Genomic DNA, 21,783 nt, shown 5'->3' with positions numbered 1-21,783 from the left:
CTTGGAGGTGACTTTGTCTCAAGGTTCTCTATTTTGAAGTCGGTTAAGTTATTAGGCTATTATTGAAATGGCAAAATAGAATGATGATTTCCAAATCGTTACGAGTTATTTAAAAAATGATTCTAAAGTGACAGGATATTAAAATCTGATCTATTCAAACCAATAACGGTAACCCATCAATACATTCACCACAGCAAATGTCGCTTAACTTACATATCCTGGTTTAGCCTATCAATTAAATGAGCATGCAACAATTTGGCATCAGCCAATATCAAGAATCAAATTTTGCAATTTAAATTGCAAAATAGAATGATGATATCAAAATCGTTGAGTTATTTAAAAAAAAATCTAACGTGACAGGATATTAAAATCTGATCTATTCAAACCAATAGTAACCCATCAATACAAGCACCACAGCAAATGCCGCTTAACTTAACTAATCGTGGTCTAGCCTATCGATAAAATGAGCATGCAACAATTTAGCATCAGCCAATATCATGAATCGTAATCTAGCAAGCGATTAAGTCTGAGTAACGCTAATAGGTTTAAGATGACCAAGACTAATCTGACGGACAAATTAAGCATTACTTAACCGCACACACCACCATTTGAGGTATGGAATTCTCCATTCGAATCGCGGCTCTATCAATTTCATGACTCAACTATAATGTAGACTTTAATCGATGAATTTTAGTACAAAGATTGATTTGATTTAGATATTAATTGGAAATAGTAATAATCATACGTAAAATGGCGTTTAAATAATTGTTTTATTAGGTCAGAGAAACACATAAAAACTGTTTTGGTGAATTTGAATGGAAAGTAATTTATATAGAATTTTTTTTTGTAATTTTCATGTTAAATGTTAAAATGAACGAAATGAAAATCATAGTTATATATATTATGCGCCCACATTGTTTGACTAAAATATTTTACTAAATAAATAAGTTGGTAATTCGATAAATCATATAAACTTTACGTTTTTCACTAGAAAACATTTTTAGTTTCACAATGCCTCTAAGACAGGTACATATTTTAGATTTATTTTTAACTTTTCATTGTATATAGTAATCTTTACGAAATAATGTACTCGTATATTAAGTAAATATTCTTATTATACCTATACTGTTTTATTCGTCCTAACGTCTATTTTCATGCTTATTTTAATTTAATAAAAAATGTTTGAAATCTTATTTACATAGTGTCGGTTCGATCACGTAATACGAACATGGCATAAGCCTACAGATAATAGAATTAAATTGTTTTCTCTGTGACCTTAATGTTCGCTTCTATTCTTAAACAAGAATTCCGATACATCATTAGGTATGTTTTTTTATAGAACGAAAAACGGGCTGAAGGCTCACCTGATGTTAAGTGACACCGCTGTCCATGGACACTCGATGCCAGAGAGCTCATGTGCGTTGCTGGCCTTTTAAAGAGTCGTATGCTCATTTGAAGTACTCCAAGTGGAATTGGTTCGGAAATACTTCAGTGGGCACCTGGTTCCACATAGTGGTGGTGCGCGGCAAAAACTGCCTTAAATTTGCCACATCAGCGCTTGATTATTAAAATAAATGGAATACGTAAACAAAAATAATTAAGTCGGGAACTTCCGCTGTTGGTGACCAACTACTCAAGTACAGAATTCCGGCGCCAGTTTCTATAGAAAACATTATCACAACTGCCTTTTGAAATAATGAAGATATTAGGACATTTATTGTAACAATTCTTTATACTAGAACTACGGAATAGTTACAAGAAACTTCTGGTTCTGTTTAAAAGTACTCATCGAAAAAATGAGCGGCAGGGATAAAGGGTTAAGGAATACAAAACTTGAGCAAAATTTGTTGCAGACATCAGAAAACCGTCATGCAGAAATCTTTTCGATTTCTATGAGGTAGCGAAAAAATCGATTCCCAAATTTGCCGTCCTAGAAATCTGCCGCCCTAGACTCCATTCTACTCAGCCTGCTGGTAAACCCGCCACTGGGAAACAGATAGCGTGTAAAACAATTCTTCAAAGACAACAAAATATACCAGCTAAAGACAGCTTATACAAATTAAATTTAATAAGAAAACCACACCTAGACAGCAATTTATCGTTTTATCATGAGTGTATAAAAGTGTATAATTAAAATCAAATCTACACTGGCTAATATCGAAATAACAAAATATTAACTCATCGAATAGATTTTTTGTAACATAATTATCACCTCGGCTCTCCAATGCGGTGCCTAATTGTGGTGGGTTGAAATGCAACATCTTTTATAGTCCCGCTGAGGAAGCATGGCCGCCGTTACACCGAAATGTATTAATCATAAAGAGAACTTGACTCATGCCTTACTTTGTCTTGAATTTTTTATACCTTCAAAGATCTCTGATAAAATGTTAGTTATATGAAACTAATATATAAAGAAAACTTCAATACCAAATAATATAATATATTTTATTTTATATAAAATATATAAAATAAAATTCAGTGGCGCTACAAACACTTTAGGTCTGGGCCTCAGATTTCTGAAACTGTTTCATGATCATTTTTCAATCTAATAGGCAAGTAGGTGATCAACCTCCTGTGCCTGACACACGCCGTCGACTTTTTGGGTCTAAGACATGTCGGTTTCTTCACGATGTTTTCCTTCACCGTTCGAGCGAATGTTAAATCGGGGATCGAACCTTCGATTGATCAGGGATGAGAGTCGCACGCATAATTATATGCATATAGCTTAAATCCATAGGCATTTTGATGGTAGCAATTTGGATGTATTAAATTAAGGTTTTATTTGATTTCAATTAGTTTATAAGGACACGGACTCGACCTTGGAGGAACAAGGATAATATATAAGTTTACCTCCAATAAAAAGAAAAATCTATTGGTGCTCAAGGTTTGGACACACGACCTCAGAATTTGTGAGGCCTTAAGCAGTTTTTAGGTTCTCTGACAATGAAGCAGCCTAAAACTGCTCGTCGCTTGCACTTATATGACTTTTTATAAATCTATATCATCGAATTTTCAAAAAGTTAGTCAACTTAAAATTTGAGATCTGTTTGGCCGACACTCGGAATTATTATCAAACTTGGTTAAACATGAACACCATATATGATACACATCGGTGTATTTGCGTTCGACTTTATTTTGACATTAATATAAATATCATCGCGGGTTATTACGGCGAGCGTGTCTAACTGAGATCTCATGGGAGGCTGTTAATTATATCCCCACAAAACAAAATATTAGAGGGCGAACAATAGTCAAGTGTGGGGTCGGACCACCGTCTGTGATACATATTTGTAGCTAATTTCATTCTTGATAGGTCGGTGATGATTAAATTTTTATTGCATGTTTTACTTATTGAAAATGTATTAATCTTTTTTGTCGGTATAATAATTATATCTTGTAGGTTATGTAATTTACTGTATTCTTAAATTATTTTCTAATGCATTTTGCGATCTGCATTTTGAGCAAGGTTTACCTTAAAGTATATTGAAGGATATTGTTCAACAAGAGAACTGAAGAATTCTTAATTTTTTAATTAACTAATTAATTTTTAGCTGTTCGTAAAATAAAATAATTTTAAATAGAAAGTGGTCTTCTATGCTCTACGTAGACAAGAGATTTTTTTTATTTATTTATTCCATATTCCACTTTACAGTAATTACTAATTCGTTAGAACTACACAATATTTATACCCACACCAATTAACCTAGATAAAAAACATTAAAAAAAAGTATATTTATATTAAATCTTATAACTAATAATATAGGAAGCATCTCTTGTGAACTCAGCCAGTGTACAAACAAATAGGTCTACCTTAACAGAAATTCTATTTATTACATATATGTATTGCTCGCGTGAGTGGTGCTTCGCTAACCAAGTTGGAATGTGCGCGCGGTACATCCAAAAGTTGAGACTTCCGCCTCAGGTTTCTACTTGGTACCCGTAGACTCAGTCTCTCCATAATATCCAGATTATGAACCCGACCTGATATGCTTCAGTGTTACCATAACATAGTAATATTTCCAATTATCAACCTTATATGTAAAATTTTATAAATACAACATTATGTTCTATCGTTATCGGAAAGCAGAAAGTTGGCGCCAGTTTTTTTTGATTTGAAGAAATGTTGTTTATAAACTTATAAAATACTAAACAATATCGCCCTTTTCCGTAAAAATGGGAAAAACTTCTAAGCTGTAAAAGTAGAATTCTTTAATTTATTGATCAACGATCATAAATGCAACTTTGTAACTTAATTACTAAGGCCACAGTGGTAGGCTATAAACTGTCAAATTTAACTATGTGTTTATTTTAATTTATGCAATAAAGGTTTTTGCTACTGGTCAAGACAGCGTTATAATCGACAACATTAATTATGTTAATTTATGTTCATGCGTCTGTTTAAAAAATTTAACTTCGCACATGCATAATTAGTAACAAAGTTAACTTTTAACGTTCATTAAGATATTGTATGTAATCTAAAAGAAAATTAACTTTGCTGGTTTACTTAATACAACATTGGAGTTATTTGTGGTAAAATGTGGAGTTGGAGCTCCAAGCGCTCTCTTCTCTCAACATCCAGGCCTAGACAATGTTAGCTGTTAAGAGAGTTGCTTTCTTGAAACGATTTTTAATTAATGCTAATTCTTGTTTATACATTAAATTTGTGGACTTCACTAATAGTAGAAAGGTATTTTTTTAAATTATTGGTAACTTTGTGAGAAGGTATGTATAAACCTATTAACCCGAATCAATGATTATTCGGCCTTAGGAGTCCAGGACGTCAGGGTATATACGTGCGTATACGCTACCATAAAGCTAACAAGTTAATTACGTGCTTGCTAAGACTTGGCCTACCAGCTTATTGCATAATAAATAAAATAAATTAGTGGCGCTACAGATTTCTGAATCTGTTTCATGATCATTTTTAAATCTATTAGGCAAGTAGGTGATCCTCCCATGCCTTTTATGACTTTTTGGGTCTAAGACATGTCGGTTTCCTCACGATGTTTTCCTTCACCTTTCGAGCGAATGTTAAATGCGCACATAGAAAGAAAGTCCATTGGTGCACAGCCGAGGATCGAACCTACGACCTCAGGGATGAGAATCGCACGCTGAAGCCACTAGGCCAACACTGCTTCAACTGTAACTGCATAATAAACAAATGAAAAAACAATCTTACTTTCGTTAATACGTTATTCTTGTGAACAAAACTTACATACTCACAATTTGACAGCTTTACCACCGGCAGTAACAAATAAACTTCTTCCTATATTATTAAAATTAAATAGCAGTTTAGATGCAATTATCTCACTATAAATGTCACTAGCAGCCGCCGGTCGAAGCAACGATATAAATTAGGCGTCTACTATATAATTAACCACTATAAACGAATCACTAATTAAATAATTTATACCTATACAATATTAAATAAAAACGATACAGACGCGATCAAAATCATAAATGCCATTTGACAGACGTCAGATTAAAAATCTTATTGTCTTGTCATTTATATGCGTCATAAGTGTACATTATCTAATCGTGTTAGATTTTATACCGGCAAAGCAACATTGACATGTTTATTATTCAGAAGCTTATTAAATTATTACTAGGTATTTTAGCTGTGGATTAGTTGACGGACAATAACAAATCAGTAAGTGATATATTTATGTGGCAGGCACGTGTGCGCGACTGTACTTAATGATTTAGCGAACTTAAGCCACGGGCTATGTTTTTTATTAGATATTCATGTGAGGTTGAATTTAAATATTAAGGTTATTTATGATTAACCAAGGTTTAGGTCGCGGAACAAAAATATTTGTTCATTCAATGTATGCAATAGATTATATGTTATTATTAATAGTCTTGTGTAGTCAAGCACTAACTTGGCTCGGCTAGGCAGTGATGAAATCAATCTGTTTATTAACCAAATGTTTTTTCCGTCAGTCAGGCCGTAAACTAAAGCCTTTTGAGTACAAGACTTCTGTAATTATGATTTTTCTTTTCGATTACATCTTCCAGATTACAACTTACATTTCTGTAATTAAGGGAGCGTTCAAGTATTATGTAACTAATTTGGGGGGGGGGGGGGAGGCTTTGTAAATTGTTACGATGCGGGGCGGGGATTGAATTACGCGTTATTGTTAATATTATTTTCGACTTTCCAGTACTTTACACCTCATAATGGTACGAGGTCACGAAACATTTTACTATTGGTTACAGAAAAATGTTACGGCGCGTTACAATAATCTCCAAAACTCTACTTTACCAGGAAATGCATATTTATTGATCAAAAACTTACCCTAAGAGTCTCCCTTACATACAGAGAAGCAATGAAATGTGTAAAAACTTCGACGTGATAACACACGAAACCAATTTGGCATATTAACTGTCTTAGGTTTAATTTTTCTCATTAACATTTCTTTCTAGCAGAATGTGATACTGATAAGCTTAATAGTAATAAAAATCGATTAAATGAATATTATATTTTATAGCTCAGACGTAATTGAGACCACCCAACGATCGACTCCACCTCAATGTGGATTAACGCTTTAGAAACAATTTTGGATTTGTAATCAATTTTAAGACATTGTTTAAAAAATATTATTATTAAGACATGACATTCATATTCGCTGACGATTACTGAAAAGTTGATTACGTAACGTTTTTTTGAGAACGGCAGGAGGATTACCTGACACCGCCAGAAGGTTCGTGTTGCCGGCCTTTTAGGAATTATGTAGTACGTTCCTTAACATAACTTCTAAAGTATATTTAAGTAAGTAAGAACTTTTTCCCATACCGAGTTGTGGCCGACTGAAATAGGCTTCCGGAAAGTGTAATCAGTGCACCATCTTTGAACTCCTTTAAAAATATATTGGATAGTTTCTCCAAATCTCAAAATACGCGAGCATCAGCGTATTAAGCTGTTAGTGTGTTTACATACATAATAATAATATTTGCGTTTATCATACAAACGCAAATTCCTTTTCTAAAGCCGTCATTTTTTTTAAACCGTGAAATGTGCATGTCACCGTAAAATTGTAAACACCGTTAGATTGTAATATATCTCGCGAGATTGTAAACTGTCGAAAGATTGTGAACCTCAACGAACTGCTTACAATTTAAGGTATTATTATTCGGTAGTTATATGAAATTGTTGGGAAGTAAAATTAATCTGTAATTGACCAAAGAAGTTTGAATGATAACTAAGTTAGTGTAGTACAATCTACCGAATAATAATACGTTAAATTGTAAGCAGTACGCTGAGGTTCACAATCTCTCGACAGTTTATGATCTCGCGAGATAGATTACAATCTAACGGTGTTTACAATTTTACGTTAACATGCCTAATATACCATTCTATAAACACGTAAAATAAATAGAAAAATACTTTGTGTAGAAAAAGATTTTAATCGGATAAAATAATTTCAATTGTTATTTCCAATTAGTCGTTAATTTGATATTCACCCTCTATGCGTGTAAAGAGAAAATTGGAGAGCATTCGAATAGTTCAGTCTTTTGGTTCAAACATCAAACGGCTACTCATTAAGTCAATCTCATGACTCAGGGCTTGAATAAGGGTTTGTTCCGTTTATAAGAAAAGTAAGATCGGAAGGAAATACAAATAAATCCTACGCCGTAGCAGAATAGAAGATACAAAAGATAAGTTTTACAAAAAAATATATCCTCATGTGTGTATAGGCGTATAAGGTATAATGATATTTTATAAACTATCTAATTTTAAAATGGTGAATAAATAACGTCTATTGTCTTAGATGTTCAGAGACGTTTCAATAGACCCTCGTAGTAGTACATACGTCAGTATTTAATAAATAATAGTAATAATAATTCCTAATTTAGGCTTCTTTCACTTTTTAGTTTTTCACTTTTTAGTTTGATGTGCTTTAAAAAGCGTGTGTTCTAGTTTTTTTAAACTATTATTTATTTTATTTTTTTTAGTTAAATTTTTTTTATTTATTTCATTTTTTTTTCGAATTATTGCATTGTCATCGATCTTTGACAGGTGCGCAAAGTTTGAATTAAATCTGTCCGGGAAAAGTGGGTCAAAATCGAGTCCGAAGGAGTCGGTTACATACATACATACACACATACAGGTGAAGCTAATATAAAGCGTGTAAAAAGGCCAGCAACGCATTCGAGAGCGCTCTGGTATTAAGGGTGTCCAAAGGCGGTGGGCCTCACTTACCATTTACCAGATGAGCCTCCTGCCAGTTTGCCACTGTTCTATAAAAAAATATACGTATGTATAACTCACCAATCTTCCTGCATTATTATTATGAACATTGATCTTCGACTGCAAATCATCTACTTGATCTCGTACGTCCAGGAACTTCTTCGAGAAGTCGATCCCATACGCCAAGTTGTGGGAGCATCCGCTCCATTCCCACTTGTTACGCCCACGCCCCCGTGGATCGTGAGAGGCCCTGTAACCCAGCTGGTCACAACCGCAAGAGAGTAGGCGACCTTGTGCGCAAGCGCGGGCTATTGCGTGGGCCACACCCGCTGCTGTAAGCGCGTAGAGGAAGGACGTCTCGCGGAACCCTGGAATTAAAATTTCATTATAAAGAGCATTAAGGCAATTCAAGAAGAAACTGCTGTAGAGAAAGCTCTGCATCGTGGATTAATTTTTGTATAATAGTACCTATAATTTCCATTACATAGTTCTTATGTTATATATATTATAAATGTCCGGCATACAGTGTATAGGTTGATTCTACTCTTACAATATTATTAAGTGTATATATATTTTGATACATAATAGACGGTAGATTTAATTATATAAACTTTCCGGTCTTAAAGCCGTACTCGATCTTAATTAGAAATAATGTTTTGTAATATTAATTAGCTACGACACATGAGCCCTTCTGGCCCGAGATAATCTCTAATAATCAGGTATGGGAGCTATTCAATGAGGTCCCAAATTACAGGTCTATAAAACGCCGAAAGTGGAAGTGGGTCATACGCTCTGAAGGGATCCAAGTCACATTGCCAAGCCAGCCCTCTACTGGAATCTTCAAGGCCAAAGAAAACGAGTCCGCGCAAGCCAGACCTGGCAACGAAACATCATTGCAGAGGCGAAGGAAGCTGGAATGAAATTAAGAGAACTGCCCCGGATCGATCATGCTGGTTTTCTACGCTGAATGCCCTCTGCCCCAATTAGGGGACATAGATCTTTAATTCAAGTAGGTCAAGACACACGAGAGTGATAAGGACATACAATATCTATTTAATGTTTATTATTAAGAATGGAGGGTAGAAGTTTATGAAAATATTTAAAATAGGAACAGAAAAATACGCTAGTACAGTGTTAAACGGTATAACAGTCATTAACAATTATGTAGCAAAGTATCATTTAATGCAGCGAGATTCCTTCACAATAAAACGGCAAAGTCGTAAAAACGATAATTTTGTAATGCCTATAATTAAGGGCTTTTATGTTTACAAGTACTTTAACTTTTATTGTGAAACTTTATGATTCAGTGGGAGATATCGCAATTAAAACTGCGTAAAATTAAATTCATTTTGATCTTATTTAATGCGCTACTGCAGCAGCCAGGTATAAGCTGTTCAGTCATAAAGAAACAATGGCGCTTTCATTTGGTACAGAAAGTTCTATATTTAGTTGATCACTTTTCTAATAACATTTCTAATATGATTAGCCTTCTCTGTCACCGTAAATTTTGATGATTTAGACATACAGGTCCCTCACTATGTTTATAGAAAATCCATTGGTTAAAACTTCAAAACACACACTGATTTCAGATATATAACAATTCCATAATATTTATGGCAAGTCGGAATGTCTAATCCCTTACAGCATCACGATCTCAAAGGCGTAAAATACCATCTAAGTAGTTCAAACCATATTCTTAATCTCGCCACAAATATCAGAAACCTATAATCCAAAGACGTCTCTATATCTCAACTGGTATCTGTCAGTCTTACCCGTTGCCGCAGCAGAATGCGGAACGTAGGATCAAAACATTTATCTATTTTATGCAATAAATTAAATCTCGGTGCTATTTGAAGATAAACTATTGAATCGGACAATGTAATCTTTTTACCTTAAAGAGAACTCTCGTCCATTTGCATTTGAGTAAGGTCAGTTAATCGTTGCATGTTAGAATAATGCGCAATTCTTGCAATGTCTTTGTGCGAAACTGAATGGGTTTGAAAACAATTTTAAGTTCTCTAGTGCTTTAATAGGCAATTAAGGCCCTGTAAACGTCCGACCACCTGCTCACCGATTCGATTTCTAGTTTTTATAGTGTTTACGGTTATCTGTAATTGATAAATGTGCGGAATTCTTTTCCTTATACTACAAGCAATATATTCTCTGTGCAATCTTAAAGTGTCTTAAAAAGTCTTGTTGCTTTAAATTAGCTTTGATATAGAGTTCTAGTCAATGTTTAAGAATTGTTTATTTATACTCGATAATCTTTCTGATAATAGTTTCAATTATTGTTTAAGGTTTTTTCTATTTGTAGATACTTTTCCCGGTACTAAATTTATCGAACACATTTTAATGATGAAGTTTGTCTATGTTTCCAAAGAGTAAACAGATTAAATAAAACTTTATAAGCTAAGCATTCGAGTCTGATGAATCGATATGAGAATCGAATAAATTAATTTATTGTATCGAGTGATTAATACGATACCTTATCTATGGATTAGAGCAGCAACTCTAATTGACGTCGAGATACGGTTGATTAAAATTAAAAAGTTTTCTTATGGAATTCGTGCTATGAGTTTTTGTTTTTTAGTTCTCAAGTTCTGTTTGTGTTTTGGTCATTATATTTGTATGGAAAGGTGATAATTATTTTTTACGACATGTATTAAATCTTTATAGATAAATACTTTAAGTATTGCATTTAAGATTTAATACTTTAGGAATTCTATAAGAAAAATTTATGAATCCGCAAATATGGGATGTTTATATATACTTGTGTATCTGTATACCAAAAATCTGAAGAGTGTGATGTTTTGTTGGTTTATACGCGCTTATCTGGGGTATTTGGGTTAACTCATTTTAATAGAAAAAATATTTTTGTGTTCCGAAACAAAAATAATTTTAGCAAATATATAATATGAGAGTGGAAAACATTGTAAACGTATTTTTACACGTTAGTAGAACGTATTTAAAACAAAAATGATTTTCATAGTTATATAATATAATATATATAATATAATAAAGTTTATTTTAATAAGAAAAGAATATATGTAACATTATAAATAAAAAGTCGTGTCGTATTGAACAATACTTTAGAAAAATGTATCAGTTTCCCCGGTTCTAGGTCATCAAACTTGCAGCAAAAAGTCGACGGCAAATGATTTAGGATGACTGAAGTACAATAATGATAATCATTATAAATCAGGAGTTATCTGATGCAATGATCGCTTGTCAAGTGAATTAATACTTTGCGAGTGAAAAGCGTTTTACAACTTGCGACTTCCACTGACGCGTCGTTCGACAAGCATGATAGATGCCAAATCTCCTAATAATGAGGCTGATGCACCTCTGCTCAAATGTGTTACGCAACTCCATCACCAAAAGAGATAGGGTTATTTGGGACTCACTCAGAGAACTGGGTGCTTCTGTGCTTCTTCACCAAGTCCACCGGGGGTAGCTCCAACACAATTGCATTAAAGAGGTCATCGATAATAGACATATAGATAAAGACCTAGACAATTTATCCTTTTTTTATATTATCGGCCTACGGGACGCTCAAAAACAGCAGTCATCGCAGCCTATGGACACCCATTTTTAGAGGATGCGTTGCCGAACTTTAAGGAGGAGTACACTCTAAGTTTGAATAGTTGGAGGTCGTATCTCTCAGAGAAAACCCCCCACTGGGAGTCAATTCCACAGTACATACACGTAGAAAAGTCTACCTAAGTCAACTGTCACACGCAGTCAACAATTTCCAAAAAATATTATTCAAATAAATTCTACTATATAGTGTCTACCTCTAGATAATAAAGTCGGCAGTCAGAACAGTCGTACAATATGAACAGTTCTTAATTCTTTATCAATAAGATCGAATTCATTTCAGAATGTTACGGTGTTACCATATACGGCCATTATTGTTTATTTATAAGAGCAACTCGCTTTTTCCGAGAGGCCAGTGACAAATTTATATTTGCTGATGAAACGCGATAGTATCGATCTGAAACGATTTATGTCACGCTCGATTGATCGATTTTGATGATTCGAGTTATCGTCGAGTACGGTTATGGATAAATTTATAATCTTTGTTTATTTTACGCGTGTAAGGGTGGTGAGTGAATCTGACCATTTTGAATTTAGAATATCGTTGGCTATTAAAAGGTAATATCGAGATCAGTGGAGGTGATTGTTGAGAGGGCAAGACCCATAAAGGATGGTAGCAACTCTGAATGTACTAATAAGGGTATTTTTGTTACCGTTACCGCGTTGTTTTAATAGTGAATAATTGGCATTTTAAATTTAGAATGTTAGTCTTAAATAATACCTATTCTTTCAGTTTTTTAAAAGTATATAAAAGGTAATAGAAATAATATTATATAAGGTAAAATTAAGATCAGTGACGAGGGATGGAATCACAAAAGGCTGGTAATAACTATGTCTGAATAAAGATATGATTGTTGAGGCACCTTTAATGAAATTGCAAAAAAATTTATGTAACTAACTTACAATTACATTTTTATTTTATATCCGATTATGTCAAAGAGATACTGCAAACGAAAAATCGAGGAAATTAAGGTCGCGATCGATCATGTATCGAATTCCTTAATCGATTCAAATGAATTCGACTCATTCGTTCGATTTTTTCAATCGAATACCCCGAATTTCGAACGGGTGACAGATTTTAAATTCTTCCCTTACACTTGTAGTTTAGCTTTTTGCTGTACACATCAATAATTCATGATATGTAATTATTTTCGGTACAGTCAGCGAAAAAAGTTATAACATTTTCAGATCGATCTATTTCTAATATTTATGTTCTTATTTATAAACACCCTCCGGAAATATATTTATAAAAGGTACAAGAGAAACAATTATGTATAATTGTATAGGCATGCTATTTTACAATTTATTAAAATTAAAAATCAAAATAAATTAAAAAGGATTTTATAAAAAAAAACATTGTAATGATTTATATATATTGTATTTCACGTATATAAAACTCCGCACGTTAGTAGCTTTATTAAAAGATACTAACAGCTAAATAACTTAGGAAGATTCTATAGCATAAGCCCAAAAAACTCCATCTATAGATTGTACATAATACTAGATTGTTTTATTAATACTAAAGTAGGGACAGTCGCGATTCCTCGAAGCTCGGATTAAATTGGCAAATCTCCATTCAACCGTATAAGGAATGGGCGCCGGCGCAGAAAAAAACTCACAGGCCTCTAAATAAACACAAATTTCAATTATCATATCGAACTTTTTTATTCACAATACGTTCAAGTACATTTAAGGATAGTTTACACTGAGATATCGCAGTGTAGTCACGCCTTTTCAAAAGACCTAAGAAGCTAGCGTTGATGGACATGTGACAACGCACTTCTTTATAAATTATCAATACAGAGCATGCCTGGAGACATTTTTTTTAAAGTTTCCATAATCAACATGCATGGTGAATGTCATGAAAGTGGATGAAGTGAGAGAGGTACAGGACGGTAGCACGTGGAGATCCGTGGTCTCTGTCTACCCCTTCGGGAATTAGACGTGAATATAATGAATAAATCTCTCTATATATAAAATTCTCGTGTAACAATGTTCGTTCCCATACTCCTCCGAAACGGCTCGACCGATTCGGCTACTATCTATCTTTTAAAGCCCTAAGTAATAAGGGGTGTCCAGTGTCCACCCCAAAAATTTTTGTTTATTTTTTAGAATATTTTTTTTGTTTCTATTTTTTTATGATACAACATACAAAAATACATACAATCCCTAATTTTCACCCCTCTACGATCAATCCCTATTTTTTATTTGTTAATTAAAATCTGATGACTTGAACTCTGAGATTTATAGAGAAAAAAATCACAGAAAAACCTAAAAAGTTGTCATTCCATAAAACCGAACAGTCTCTGGGGTAGCATAGCAAAATGTTGTCTATAAGTAAAATCACCTTAAGAATAAACGAAGTTATTATATTATTATATAATAATATTAATAAAACCACGTATTTTATAAAGAACCTATATTTGTAAAGAGACCGATTGAATGTTATGAAAAAAGATGAAATGCAAGCAAACACAGAAGAAACATAACCATTTCATGATTTAGATAGAGATAGAGAGTCAGTCCGATTAATCCAATCGTAGTCGAGTAGTAAATAGTGCGTATTGTTTCGTAATAACCTTTTCAAATAAATAAAGACAATATGTTTAAAATAAACGCTTTGCGTATCGCAGTGGTCAGTTAACTTTAGAACTAATAGCATGCGCATATTAAGGTTTTTCCAACGCACCTGAGGTGGTCGTCTTTTTCCATATTGCTACAGTTTTTGAGGCGTGCGCGCCGTTGAGATGCTCCTGCGCACTTGATGTGATTTACGAGGATTTCGTTTTAATGTTTTTTTCAACGCTTCGACCATGCACTGTAAATTTTCTCAAGGGACTGAATGATTGCGTAACTACTTACATTTTGCAGATTATATAACTTTGCTATATTTGTCTTGAGTTTTAATAAAGTTAAAATAAATCAGTGGTGCTACAACCTTTTTAGGTTCTAGGTTTTTAGGTTCTACTGGGCCTCAGATTTCTGTAACTGTTTCATGATCGTTTGTCAATCTAATAGACAAGTAGGTGTTCAGCCTCCTGTGCCTGACACACGTCGTTGACTTTTTGGGTCTAAGGTAAGCCGGCAATGTTAAATGCGCACATAGAAAGAAACTCCAACAGCCGGGGATCGCACCTGCGACCTCCAGTATGAGTCGCACGCTGATGCCACTAGGCCAACACTGCTCTGAATTTAGTAATAATTTCCTTCGTTTCAGCCATAGTATTAACATTCTACTGGCCATGTACGCAGGAGATATTTTATTGCAAAAGCGCAGGCGTAGATATATCTCTATATCCACAACTCGTATACTTCGATGGAACACAAGTCCGGCACGAAAGCAGGCTTTTAGTCAATTCACAAAATGACCCAATCAATTAACAATTAACTTCCATTGTTTCTATTAAAAGCTCACGTTTTATCTTTTCATTGCGCTGATACTTTAATCTATTTATTGATAATCATTGTTACAATCTCTAGATTAAAGTTTAAACAATGGCGTCTGGACGCGTAGATGTGTGTGATTAATGTAGCTTGTATTAATAGAATCAGGGATTCAAAAGGACGGTACATATAATAATATCTGCATTAAATACAAAGCTTCTTTCCACTTCTTTACGTTTAGGGTTAAGCTATGACATAAGGGAGTCATACTTAGTTAAGTCTCGGCTCTCGATATTCTTAGATTGTGTTTTGTTCTTGTTTTTTCCGTTTCAGCCAATAGCTAGCACATTTATAAATCAACTAGCTGATCCGGCAAACGTCGTTTTGCCATGTATATCATTTATAATAAAAAATAGGGGTTGATCGTAGAGGGTTGAAAATTAGGGGTTGTATGTATTTTTTAATACTGTATCATAAAAAAATAAAGAATAAATTTTTTATCTAAAATTAAAAAATTTTTTTAGGGGGATGAAAAATAGATGTTGTCCGATTCTCATATATACCCAATATTCACATTTCATGAGAATCGGTCGAGCCGTTTCGGAGGAGTTTAACCACAAACACCGCGACACGAGAATTTTATATATTAGATAACATTCATACCTATAAGAAAATACTCTCCAAATTAAAAGGAATGTGAATTTTAAAATTGAGGCATGTTTATGAACATACCAATACACATACGAGCTTATACACGTTTTAATTAACTTTTTACGAAAGCGTCAAGCCCAGAATTTTGTACCAATTAAGGTGCTTGGAACGTGTTTAGATTGTCCGTTGCGAATTGCTAATCACCAAAACCGAACAATGAGTTCACCTCACGGGCCCAGAGTTCGATGTTCGGCTGAAGGTCATTAGGAAAGCGTCTCAGACGGACTTTTTCCGCGTGACCCGCAAAACAAATTTGCTTGTACCAGATGTAAGCGATGTGATAAAAAAATCATACTTCATGGTGTTAAATTAAGTGTCTCACTGACTACGCAAGCTGATACGTGGACCAGTATTAATAATCTAATTTAAGTTTTTTATTCGATTAAGAGCTTTTAGTTGAATGCCACGTAATTTACGTGCTAGATTGAATAGTTACAGTACTTGCGTAAACCAATATAAAAGTGGAAAATATTTATTTAATTAACACTTTATTAACAATCTACAGCTTAAACAAAGTTAATATTTACAATGTTTACATTAAAACTATAGCCTAAAGGCATTACACCATATATACAGACGAAAATTATGTACTAATAAATTGCTTGAGGTGTGTGAGGGCATGTATAATGTGTTGGTATGAATAAGTGTGTGTTTACGTTCTTAGGTCATCTAAAAATCTATTCGACTTGTTCCTTCAAAAACAGGCGTTGGTTAATATAGAACCAGTAAAAGAAACATTGTATGTTATGTATTTTATTACGCTTAATAAACAAAACTATTAAATAAGACTTTTTAAATTACTTTCAAAGCTATTATAGAGAAATTCGCATCATCATAACTTAATTATTTAATTTTTCTTGACAACAAAAAATCACTCAATGTCAGGTATTAGAAGTACTTTGGACAAATTCATATTTTTATGGGCCTTTTGTGTGTTTTTTCTCACATTTAGAGGCATCTGAAGGAGCACGACTTGAAACGGTTAGATCTTATCTCTATTCGAGCCCTTACATTGAGACATTTCAACACGTCCGCTTTTAGTTTTACCGAAATTGTTATTTTTCGCTGTCAATCATCCTACCACGTACTCTTAGCACACATTAAACTTCGATAGTTCCATCAAGTATTCGTATTGAATATTATGAATACGTACTTGTTTGAATAAAACTTCATTGACGGATACAAATTATATACAATATTTAGACTGGTCGAGGAACCTCCCTTTAGGTTTAAGGAACATTACATGTTGTACTATTCCACATATATCACACAGCTAACGCATTAATATAATTTTTTTTTCTAAAATCGATTACGGGATTTGAACGCGCTACCTTTGGACCTCTTTAGACCTTTATTAAGGTTTGCACGCTAGGGCCACTAGGCTAACAACTAGTTAATGGATACGATATTTAATATTTAAGAATATTTCTAGTACTAGGACGGAGCTATTCATATTTCATAGACACATTAATTATTCCGTATTTCTGTTTGAGGAACGCCTTCTGATCGGTATTTTTTATTCATTTTCTATTATGTTTCAATTCAATTGTACTTATTGATCGTATTAACATCGTGAGACTGCTACGTCCACATAATTATTTGATACTAATTAATAAGAGTAAGTTGCAATATTCATATTAATGCGAGCGATAGATGATCGCCAAAAAATAGTATTTGTCATATACCACCGCTGTCGTGTTAGGTATTGCTACGATATTATTATATTTTTATAAGGTAACAATTTTTGTTTAAACTTGGTATGTGTTGACATAAAAAAATTTCTTACCTAAAATAAAATAAAGCACAATTGTTTGGTCATTCCAAAAAATATTAATAGCAATCCATCCTAAATAATATTACAAAATGCCAGACATGAACAGAATGAGATATCAAATCTTTCCCACGACAGCCGACAGACGCCTCAGATCGTGTTTTTGCAGCATCACAGTGTATTGTCTGTCACCTGACACGTTGTTGATATAAAATGCCAATAAACGTCACTTTTTTATGACACACGTACGTTCAGGTCACGCGCATGATTGTATCGCCGCCACCCTGGCTGGTACTGTCTTGTATCTCTAACAAACATATCTCACTCACACTGCGCTAATCTCTCATCGACTATTAACGCTCGTTGAAAAGATTTCCAACAATTGGCTCATTAGCTCCACAAAAGTCGTTAAATTGTCGACATTTAACGTCACGTCGCGTAGGTTGAGGAGCGGCACGAATTTTATTTTAAATAGGATAAAAGGGTAGAGGATTTAAGGCAAGCTCGAGTTCTGAGTGGTGTAGGTATAAAACGCTTCAAGGTCTATCGGTCTATATAGTTGGACTCTAAAACGACGCATAAATATTACATATTGTTCATATATATGACATATGAAGATGTCTTTTTTTAGATACATTTTAGATACATGATACAACACTGATATATAGTTTAAGTAATACTAGCAACTTTGTGACGATGAAGTTTCAATACCTTTTGGGTAATACTTATACTGAAAAGTCAAATTTGCAACAACTCAATGTTAGTTTTATCACTTTGCTTTCAACGAAAGGGAGAAACATACTCTTTAGAATAAGATTATCTATATTAGCAGATATTTGAATACAGTAGTATATCATGACAGTACAGTATCATATCTGCTGGAGTAAATCACTACTGCTACTCTACTCTACTACTACTACTCCGCCGGCTCTGCGACCCAAAAAGTGTCTTGGCTTCCGAAACGTGAAACTTTCAGCGCTCCCTGTTCTGTGCCATCTCCTTCCAATTGCTGGCCTTCAGCTGCAGCAGATCCTGTTCCACTCTCTCCAGCCAGCAGTACCTAGCCTGACCTACTGCTCTCGGACCTCTAGGCCGGCTCAGGTAAGCTTCCTTTACCGCCTGAGCTTGGCCCATGCACTCAAGGTACCCAACGTAGTTGATTTGCGTGTTGTTTCCACAAGAATGCAACGACCACGCAAATAGCGTGCTCCTATTTCACCATGTCTACTGCTGATAGAGGTCAAATCTATGCTTTTTTTATAGTTAATGACTTAAAGATGTCATGTGGAACATGGTGTAATGGTTGCAGCTCCAGATTTAGTAATGCAAAAAGGGTGGCGGAGGGTTTATTGCCAGTTTTTCTCGTCTATTTCCAGTTCTTGATTTGAGAACTGGTAGTAAATGAAAATTAGAAGCATTTAATATGTATTTCTTTATTGACATTTGTTCATACATGAACATTGTGTTACCTAAATGAATAAATGATTTTGAATTTGATGGATCATGAATTCAGCTATAATATCGAGCTACCAATTTTTATATCTCGGAATTTTAATGAACAAATTCATTATAACTAACTCTCTGACAACCAATGTTTTATTGACATTGCTTATATACGATAAGCCAGTACGAGTAGCTTGTAGTCCACCACAAAAACGAGCAGAAATCCGTTTCATTAGTACAACAATAGTCATTAAATCATCAACATTGTCCTCTTTACATAAGCGTCACGTACACAAGAGCGTTAACAACGTGTGGAGGATCAGGGAAGCGGAACAAATTCTAACATCCTAAGGCCTTTCTGAAAAAAGCCAGCGGTCCGTAATCATTATCTTTCTTCGATCACCGATCGCTATTATCTTATTTAAAAGCATCTTAGATTTTTTCTTTCACCCGTCAACGTTTGGATTCAATCCAAACAATGGCCGAGTTAAGAAAGATGTTTAAGTATTTAGTTACGCTATTTTTTCACTATTTTTCAATTTAAACAGTTTCGTGTTTGTAGGGCCGGAAGGTGTCGATACGCCGTGTTAGGATTGCCAAGTATTGCTTATGAATTCAACAATGCGCATTACGGGATAAAGCTTTTGAGTACGGCTGGATAGGATTTTCGCATTTTGTAACAAATTTCAAAGACATGTATTAATATAATAATTTATATTGATAATGACTTCATTGCTAAGATTGTACATTTATTTTTGTAAGATCTTCAATTTGAATTGCTTATATATTTATCAATTTATATTTGAAATAACAAATATGCTTTGTAAAACCAAAGCCAAATTAAAGCTCAACAAATTACTGAAAGCTCTACATTAGATGAAGAAAAAATCCATCACATATCGTAGCAATAAAGTAATAAAGCGAACGTGAGAATCCGATGATGAACAGCGCACTCTTCAGTTTAAATATTAATTGCTAAGGGCGTCGTGGTCACACACGAAGCATGAAATCGCAGCCTCGGGAGCGGACCCACCTGGCAAGCGATTTGTTGTCTTCCATCCTCCATGCTCGTAAATTTCCATCGTGTGCGATGCTACAAACACAATGCCCTTCACACCCGATACATAAAGGGATCAGTAAATACTGGACATAATGCGGCCGCATTCCAGATTTGTAATATGCGTGGATAATTTGTTGTAATAAATTCGGATTGGAATGGTCAATTGCAATTGGTTTTATTCGTGATGAAGAAATATCAATGATTTTATGTAATCTGTGAGGGCTGATTGCTGTGTGTGTATTTATAGGAATTCTTATATATAACTGATTTAAAGAAAAACGCTTTTTACCGGATTAAAGTTATGTATTATTATTATAAATTTACAACTATTTGACATAATTTTAAATTTATCCGACGTTTCGCGTGCTTTACAGCGTGCGTGGTCACGGTGACTGAAGACAAAAGATGTTGAATGTCAAAAGGTATCACAGCAGCAGAGAAAGTTGCCTTATCTGTATTTGTTTCCCCGGAGTTGGTATCGACTAAAAGATGGAGGGTCGAAAAGAATAAGCACGCGAAACGTCGGATAAATTTAAAATTATGTCAAATAGTTGTAAATTTATAATAATAATACATAACTTTAATCCGGTAAAAAGCGTTTTTCTTTAAATGTGTAAAGGTTATGTAAATCAAAGACAATACTATATAACTGATTTTTTTTTTAAAGACAATTCACACCTATTGACCTAGTCCCATGTTAAGCTGGTGAAGCTTGTGTTATGGGTACTAGGCAACGGATATACATACATATTATAGATAGTTACACATATAAATACATATTTAAACACCCAAGACCTAAGCACAACACCAAATGCTCATCACATCGATGTTCGTCTCAGCCGGAGATCGAACCCGGGACCCATGGATTCGCAGTCAAGGGTACTAACCACTAGACCAATGAGTCGTCCGTCGTCATACTGAATGTATGTTAGATTTGACTTTAGAATATGAACAGATTTCCAACGTCAATCTTCCTTTAATCGAGCATTAAGATTTGCAACGGAGTTGGGGTATAAGCATTCAAATACATAAAGGATAATTGAAGTACGACTTAAGTATATAACTACATAAACCAATGTTTTACGGAATAAAACAACTTTTTCTTGACGTTTGTCTATATTGCCACCAACATTGAGAAAAGTAATTACCTACTTGTCAACCATTCACAAGGTTTTCAAGAATAAACCCGTTTGTTTAGTATCGCTTTGTACAGTTTATTATCCAAGACCAGTGTCTTTGTAATTAAAAGTTTAAGGATACAGCCACCGTTGTACTGGCAGGTATTATTTTCGTAGGTATAAAATTGAAATATGTAAAATTGTATTTTATTTACGTATGCGAATACGATAATTAATCGTATTAAAATTTGTAAGTTCTTTTTATTTATTATCACTTCGTTGCATACAGAAATATAATACAGTTGACATAATTAAATGAAAAGAAGGGCAACTGGTGGCCTTATCGCTTTCGAGCGATCTCTTCCAGGACAACAATGTGAGGAAATTTAAAAAAGAAACGAGGATTGCAAAAATACATAAGACATACAGACAAAACGAACTTATTGCTACTTTAATTTAAGATGTATATACGGCGTATATTTCCACTAATAATTAATTTATTAATTTA

At 34.0% G+C, this 21,783-nt stretch overlaps 1 protein-coding gene and 1 long non-coding RNA gene across 2 annotated transcripts in view; both read right to left on the bottom strand.

Moving 5' to 3' along the window:
* Positions 1 to 21,783, bottom strand: part of LOC125051365 (protein Wnt-10a) — a 30,845-nt gene that overhangs the window by 3,387 nt on the left and 5,675 nt on the right. Inside the window, exon 3 of the mRNA XM_047651620.1 lies at positions 8,273 to 8,559. Within this exon, the coding sequence (XP_047507576.1) occupies positions 8,273 to 8,559 (287 nt within the window). The remainder of the gene's footprint in view (positions 1 to 8,272; positions 8,560 to 21,783) is intronic.
* LOC125051366 lies at positions 20,222 to 20,852 on the bottom strand. Its single transcript, XR_007117269.1, has 2 exons — positions 20,808 to 20,852; positions 20,222 to 20,420 (listed from the first exon to the last, which is right to left on the bottom strand). It is a non-coding gene; the product is annotated as an uncharacterized LOC125051366 (long non-coding RNA).

The sequence above is a fragment of the Pieris napi genome, chromosome 7, assembly GCF_905475465.1.
Source record: "Pieris napi chromosome 7, ilPieNapi1.2, whole genome shotgun sequence".
Lineage (NCBI taxonomy): Eukaryota > Metazoa > Arthropoda > Insecta > Lepidoptera > Pieridae > Pieris > Pieris napi.
Note: the sequence above shows the minus strand (reverse complement) of the source record. Positions and strands in the feature narration are given on the sequence as shown.